At 48.3% G+C, this 7,876-nt stretch overlaps 1 protein-coding gene across 1 annotated transcript in view; it reads left to right on the top strand.

Annotated features, from left to right (window-relative positions):
• Nucleotides 1–3,399: 3,399 nt before the first annotated feature.
• CCM2 (CCM2 scaffold protein) overlaps nucleotides 3,400–7,876 on the top strand; it is a 14,022-nt gene continuing 9,545 nt past the window's right edge. The window contains exons 1-3 of the mRNA XM_015828209.1: nucleotides 3,400–3,411; nucleotides 5,458–5,634; nucleotides 6,960–7,040. Coding sequence (XP_015683695.1) covers nucleotides 3,400–3,411; nucleotides 5,458–5,634; nucleotides 6,960–7,040 — 270 coding nt within the window. The remainder of the gene's footprint in view (nucleotides 3,412–5,457; nucleotides 5,635–6,959; nucleotides 7,041–7,876) is intronic.

Here is a 7,876-nt window from a genome sequence, read left to right as displayed (position 1 = left end):
GTCTCCTGGTGATTGGCCCAAAGTCACCCAGCTGGCTTTCAGGCCTAAGGCGGGACTAGAACTCCCTGTCTCCTGGTGATTGGCCCAAAGTCACCCAGCTGGCTTTCAGGCCTAAGGCGGGACTAGAACTCCCCGTCTCCTGGTGATTGGCCCAAAGTCACCCAGCCGGCTTTCATGCCTAAGGCGGGACTAGAACTCACCGTCTCCTGGTTTCTCGGTCAGCATATTATCCCGTCCCTTTTTAACGTATTAAATGGGATATTTTGCACCCATCTCGACCCCACAACATCGTAGCGTCTTCATAAAAATAGAAAACAGTTTTGTGTGTGTGTGTGTGTGTGTGTTTTTAGGGTGTGGTATTCACCGACAACCCTTTGCAGCGACTCATGCTTCCTGTCGACTATTTTTTTTTTTTTTGTGGTTAAAGGCACCACAAATAAACACAACGGTCTGCTTTAAAAAAAAACAACTTGCATTTCCCAGGAATTTAATTTAACGCAAAGCTGGGTTTTTTTTCCTCCGAATGATATTTGCCAAGACACATCGTGCAAAATGTTGAAGGGATCTATCCCTGCAATTGCACAAAACTCACACAGACCCACGCAGACACACACACACACACACACACACACACACAAAATGTTCCCGGTCAATGCAAACTCCAGACCCAGATTTTTTTGCAGATGGCACAAACGTCTCCCAATATAGCTTTTATTTCAGTTTTCCCCGATCCGGAATGAATCCAGGGCGCTTCCCAAGAGCGGCGCTCTAATTAATTTTTGGCAATTATTATGATTTTTTTTTTTACCGCTATTTTATTCTATATTCTATCCTATCCTATTCTATTCTCTATTCTATTTTCTATTCTATATATTCTGTATTCTATTCTATGTTCTATTCTATTTTCTATTTCATTCTATATTCTATTCTCTATTTACTCTGTTTTCTATTCTATTCTCTATTCTATTCTATTCTTATTCTTTTTTTATTCTATTCTATTCTATATTCTTTTTCTCTGTTCTATGTTCTGTGTTCTATTTTATTCTATTCTATATGCTATTCTATTCTCTATTCTATTCTCTATTTATTCTATTCTCTATTTTATTGTATATTCTATCCTATTCTATTCTCTATTCTCTATTCTATTCTCTATTCTATATATTCGGTATTCTATTCTATGTTCTATTCTATTTTCTATTCTATTTCATTCTATATTCTATTCTATTTTCTATTCTACTCTATTTCTATTCTGTATTATTTTTTTCTGTTGTTCTATGTTCGTTGTTCTATTTTATTCTATTCTATATACTATTCTATTCTCTATTCTATTCTGTATTTATTCTATTCTATTCTCTACTCTATTCTGTATTTATTCTATTCTATTCTCTATTTTATTTTATATTCTATCCTATCCTATTCTCTATTCAAAGTCTATTCTCTGTTCTCTTCTCTCTTCTATTTTCTATTCTATATATTCTGTATTCTATTCTGTTCTATTCTATGTTCTATTCTATTTCATTCTATATTCTATTCTCTATTCTCCTCTATTTTCTATTCTATTCTCTCTAATATTCTATTCTATATTCTATTCTTATTCTATTCTATATATTTTTGCTTTTCTATGTTCTGTGTTCTATTTTATTCTATTCTATATACTATTCTATGCTCTATTCTATTCTCTATTCTATTCTATTCTATTCTCTATTTTATTCTATATTCTATCCTATTCTCTATTCTCTATTCTCATCTCTATTCTATTTTCTATTCTCTATTCTATACTATTCTATTCTATGTTCTATTCTATTTCATTCTCTATTCTATTCTCTATTCTACTCTATTTTCTATTCTATTCTCTCTAATATTCTATTCTGTATTCTATTCTATTCTATATTCTTTTCTATTCTATTCTATATTCTATTCTGTTCTATATTCTATTCTATTCTATTCTGTTCTCCTTTCTCTGTTCCACTCTATTCTATTCTCACTTTTCAAGTTTGACTCCAATATACAGGTCATCCTCCACTTAATGACTGGAACTGGGCCCCAAATTTCTCTCGTTAAGACAGACATTCGCCAAGGGAGCTTTGCCCCATTTCGCAATCTTGCTTGCCACCGTGGTGACACCAATCGCCGCAGTTGTTAAGTCGGTCACACGGTCGTTAAGTGAATCTACCTCCTCTCCCATTCACTGCTCGTCGGAAGGACGCCAAAGGGGATCATATCACACACACACACACACACACACACACACACAGGATGCCACCGTCATCAATACAAACTGGCTACCAAGAGTCCGAATTTGAATCCCGCAACCACGGGGGCGCTGCGACGGTCGTTGAGTGTGACAAGCTGTCCCAAGTCAGCTTTTCTCCTGTGCCGGTCATAACTTTGAGCTGTCACTAAATCAACCGTCGTAGGTCAAGACACAGCTGCGAACGGAAGGGATTTTTCTACAAAAATCCGCCGGCCTGCCTGAGAATTTGTGACCGACGACTAAATTGGATCCCCCAAAATTTCGGTCATTGTGAGACAAGGGAGACAATCGTTCAGTGAGTTCAGCTATAGCTACCCCACCAAATGTTTTGGGGGGTAGAGGCGGTCCTCCATTTACGACGGTTCGCTTAGCGACTGTGGAAAGTGACAACAGCGCCGAAAAAAAGGGACCGTTTTCCCGCCCGTGACGACGTCGTTAAGAAAAGTTGGACGACGGGGAGAAAATTCACTTCGCAAAGCGACCGAAATATTGGTGCTCCATTGTGGTCATCGGTTAGGACTGCCTGAACTTGTGAGATTTTACACACACACACAGACAAACACACAATCTCTTTCCCCGGTTGGACTTGGCCGAAGTCTACACAATTCGTTCAATTGCTCAAGTTTCGGTGGTTTTTTTTTTACTCTCACCACGTTGTTGTGTTGGACGGAGTTTTGTCGAAAGGTCGGGTGTGCCGACAAGGGTTGTGTAACCTCTCAAGCGAACAGCTTCCTTCTGAAACCGTTTTGAACGCTTGGGGATCCTCGTTCGGTCGCGTTTAAATCCGTGGGGGGCTCGGCAAGATGTTTGCTCCTGTCCTTTTGGCTTTGACCAAGTTTTGAACGCGCCAACCCCCCCCCCAAAAGGTGAGCCGGTCTCTCCTCTCCAGCTGTTTTCTCTCGTGGGAGTCTCTTGGGGGGGTGTTTCTCTTCTCGTCAACAGCTGGTTCTCGTGCTTACCACCTCCTCCTTCAGGAGGAAACTGTGGTTTGTCTGCATCCGGTTCTCGCTCGCTTACGAGCGAAGGTTGACGCTCGGGCGGCCTCGCTTTCTGCTAATGCCCGAGTCTTATATTGCTGTTGAGGTGAGCCTGGGGACTCTCGGTGAGCCGACGTTTCCAGGTAGTTCCACGTCCTAAGGACAACCATGGAGAGCGAGGTAAGGGCTGGTGATCGCCCCCCCCGCACGGCCAGGTTTTCGGTCTCTTCGTGGCCCCCCAACCCGCTCTTCTTCCCCATCTTCCCCCCTCCCTTCCAAAACCGCCCTCTCTGATTTCCTCAAACGGCGGCGGAAGATGGTACGACTCGATTCTTCAGACGGTTCCTTCTTGATCCACGCCAGACGAGATTCCTCTCTGTTGCTGGCCGCCCCGTAAGATCCGTCTCGATCACTTCTTAACCGCCATTGCAAGTCGGAGGATCCCAGGTCACTCCTGGGCTAATTGGTAGGGGCAGATGGGTCCTTCTCGGCGGGACAGATGCTCGGTGAACGACAGCAAGTCGCTCGTCTTTTCCTACTTCCCCTCGGTTTTGGGTTGGTCGGCCGGCCTAGCAAATTATCTCGCTCGGTAGCCTGGCAGTTTGTGCTTCCCATTTCCTACAGATTGGCTGAAAGTCACGCAGCCGGCTTTCGTGGCTAAGATGGGACTAGAACTCACCATCTCCTGGTGATTGGTCCAAAGTCACCCAATTAGCTTTCATGCCTAAGGCGGGACTAGAACTCACTGTCTCCTGGTGATTGGCCCAAAGTCACCCCTGCTGGCTTTCATGCCTAAGGCGGGACTAGAACTCACCGTCTCCTGGTGATTGGCCCAAAGTCACCCAATTGGCTTTCATGCCTAAGGCGGGACTAGAACTCACTGTCTCCTGGTGATTGGCCCAAAGTCACCCCTGCTGGCTTTCATGCCTAAGGAGGGACTAGAACTCACCGTCTCCTGGTGATTGGTTCAAAATCACCCAATTGGCTTTCATGCCTAAGGCGAGACTAGAACTCACCGTCTCCTGGTGATTGGCCCAAAGTCACCCAATTAGCTTTCATGCCTAAGGCGGGACTAGAACTCACTGTCTCCTGGTGATTGGCCCAAAGTCACCCCTGCTGGCTTTCATGCCTAAGGCGGGACTAGAACTCACCGTCTCCTGGTGATTAATTAATTAGTAATTGTACAACCCTCCGCTCCGCAACCCCGTTAATAGAGAAAATTAAAACGCTTTTAATAGAGAAAACTTCAATTACGTATATCCAGCAGCGTCAAGGTGTCAACGCAGGGATCAACCTAAGCGAAGTCCAATTAGTCCTCGGCTTAACGACCGCAATGCTGCCCCCAAATTCGGGTCGCTAAGCGGGACACATGTGAAGTCACTGTTTGCCCCGCTTTTGCGACCTGTCTAGCCCACGTTGTTAAGTGTTAAGTGTAATTCCCGGACTGACTGAAGCATCGGTCGAGAGAAATCAACACTTTACAACCACTATTGACGCCCAAAATGTAGATCACTAAGCGAGACGCTTACGAGGTGAGCTCTGCCCCATTTGGCCGTCATAAATACGAGTCGGTTGCCAAGCGCCTGAATTTTGATCCCGTGACTCCAGGACGCTACGACCGTCGTAAATACGAGTCAGTTGCCCAGCGTCTGAATTTTGATCACGTGACCCAGGGATGCAGCGACTGTCGTAAATACGAGTCAGTTGCCAAATGTCTGAATTTTAATCACGTGACCCTGGGACACTGCGACCGTCATAAATACGAGTCAGTTATACGAAGTGTCTGAATTTTGATCCCGTGACCCTGGGTCGCTGCAACCATCATAAATACAAGTCGGTTGCCAAGCGTCTGAATTTTGATCACGTGACCCCGGGGACGCTGCGACCGTCGTAAATACGAGCCGGTTGCCGAGCGTCTGAATTTTGATCCCGTGAAATGGGGCAAAATTGACTTCAATGTCCCGCTTAGCAACCCAAATTCCGGGACCCGCAGCCGTCGTAAGTCGAGGACACGCTTGTTTTGATCCTTCTCGAACGGAGCTTCGATTCCGTGCGGGACTCAAACTGAACGCTTCACGACGGCAAAACGGACGTCCTAAATATCGCACTCGGTCACCCAAACTTGAGGATCCGCGGCCGTCGCAAGTCCAGGGCCGCCGGTTTTGATTGGTCACTCTGCCACACACACCCCCACACACACACACACACTTGTCCTTTTGATTGCAGCCAGGGATCGTCTCGCCGTTCAAACGGGTGTTCCTGAAAGGGGAGAAGGGGCGCGACAAAAAAGCGCAGGAGAAGGTCACCGAACGGAGGGCGCTCCACACCGTGTCGTCGGCCGGATTCCCGGATCGCTTCGAGCCGGACGTCCTGCTGAACGACTACATCGAGAAGGAAGTGAAGGTAAGCGGAAGGGACCCGGGAGGTCATCCAGTCCGACACCCTGCTCGAACAGGAGACCCTTACCGAATCATAGAAGGACAGAGCGGGAAGGGAACCTCGGAGGTTGTCTAGTCCAGCCCCCCTGCTCGAGCAGGAGACCCTTACAGAATGGCAGAATGAGTTGGAAAGGACGTTCGAGGTCATCTAGTCCAGCCCCCGGTCTCAGGCAGGAGACCCTGACAGAATCATAGAAGGGCAGAGTTGGAAGGGATCCTGGAGGTCCTCTAGTCCAACCCCCGGCTCAAGCAGGAGACCCTTACAGAATCATAGGAGGACAGAGCTGGAAGGGACCTCAGAGGTCATCTAGTCCAGCCCCCTGCTCAAGCAGGAGACCCTTACAGAATCATAGCGTAACAGGGTTGGAAGGGACCTGGGAGGTCATCTAGTCCAGCCCCCTGTTCAAGCAGGAGACCCTTACAGAATCATAGAGTAACAGGGTTGGAAGGGATCCTGGGAGGTCATCTAGTCCAACCCCCGGCTCAAGCAGGAGACCCTTACAGAATCATAGAAGGGCAGAGTTGGAAGGGACCGCAGAGGTCATCTAGTTCAGCCCCCTGCTCAAGCAGGAGACCCTTACAGAATAATAGAATGACAGAGTTGGAAGGGACCTTGGAGGTCATCTAGTCCAGCCCCCTTCTCAGGCAGGAGACCCTTACAGAATCATAGAAGGACAGAGCTAAAAGGCACCCTGGAGGTCATCTAGCCCAACCCCTAGCTCAAGCAGGAGACCCTTAGAGAATCACAAGAGTTGGAAGGGACCTTGGAGGTCATCTAGTCCAACCCCCTGCTCAGGCAGGAGACCCTTACACCACCGGCTTAGGACCGCAACAGAATTCAACCTTTCTATTGCTAAGCGAGACAATTCAGTCAGCTGAGGCCCATTTTACGACTCTCTCGCCTCCGTCCTTAAGGGGAATCGCCGAACCGTTCGGTCGTTAAGCGAATCTTTCCATGAGGGACAGCCGCCGGTCGACGTCGCCGTTGCGGTCGGCGGCTCTTCCCCGCCGTCTCCCAGGCCGGCCGAGTCAAAACGACGGCCTCCCGGGCTTCGCTTAACGACCGCCCGATTCTGGTTTAACGACCGCCGGGCGGATTCGAAGCGGTGGCACGAAAAGGGATCTTTTGACTAATTGTGAAGTTTTTTTAAAAAAAGTCACTCGTTTCGGCGACCTGTCCGTCCTCCCCGGTTCCCTGTGGCGGTCGTAAGTTCGAGGACGGCCCGAGGATTGACTTTTTTTCCTCTTTCATTTTAATTTTCTTCTTCTTTCTTTCTTCTTTCTTCCCAGTATTTGGGCCAGTTGACAGTTCCCGGCTACCTGAATCCCTCCAGCCGGACGGAAATCCTGCATTTGATCGACAATGCCAAGGTGTGGGGGGGTGGGGTGGGGCCTGTTCCTCCGCCGGTCCTCGACTGAACGACGGTTCGGTTGAGGGGGGCCGTCCCCGATTTTCGACGGCCCTGGGTGGGTGGAGAAAAGCGACTTCGCAGGGCTTTGCCAACGTTGCGGCGTCCGCTACGATCGCGGGACCGAACCGCCGACGCTCGGCGGCCGACTCGTACTTACGACGGTCGCGGTGTCCGGGCGGGTGGGGGGGGTGTTGCGTGATCGACGGGGAGGCTGCAGTGGTCGTAAGGAGAAGCAAAGGAAGAGGGGAGGAGGAGGAGAAGTAAACGAGAAGTAAACGGGAGGGGAGGAGGAGGAGAAGTAAACGAGAAGTAAACAGGAGGAGAGGAGAACGAAAGGAAGAGGGGAGAAGTAAATGAGAAGTAAACGGGAGGAGAGGAGGAGGAGAACGAAAGGAAGAGGGGAGGAGGGGAGAAGTAAATGAGAAGTAAACAGGAGGAGGAGAGGAAAACGAAAGGAAGAGGGGAGGAGGGGAGAAGTAAATGAGAAGTAAACAGGAGGAGAGGAGGAGGAGAACGAAAGGAAGAGGGGAGGAGGGGAGAAGTAAACAGGAGGGGAGGAGGAGGAGGAGCAAAGGAAGAGGGGGAGAAGTAAACGAGAAGTAAACAGGAGAGGAGGAGGAGCAAAGGACGAGGGGAGGAGAAGTAAACGAGAAGTAAACAGGAGGAGAGGAGGAGGAGAACGAAAGGAAGAGGGGAGGAGGAGAAGTAAATGAGAAGTAAACGGGAGGAGGAGAGGAGGAGAACGAAAGGAAGAGGGGAGGAGGGGAGAAGTAAATGAGAAGTAAACAGGAGGAG

Source organism: Protobothrops mucrosquamatus, unplaced genomic scaffold (assembly GCF_001527695.2).
Source record: "Protobothrops mucrosquamatus isolate PMUCROS unplaced genomic scaffold, P.Mucros_1.0 scaffold4324, whole genome shotgun sequence".
Lineage (NCBI taxonomy): Eukaryota > Metazoa > Chordata > Lepidosauria > Squamata > Viperidae > Protobothrops > Protobothrops mucrosquamatus.
The sequence above is the reverse complement of the archived record's forward strand: the minus strand, read 5'-3'. Positions and strand labels throughout refer to the sequence as shown.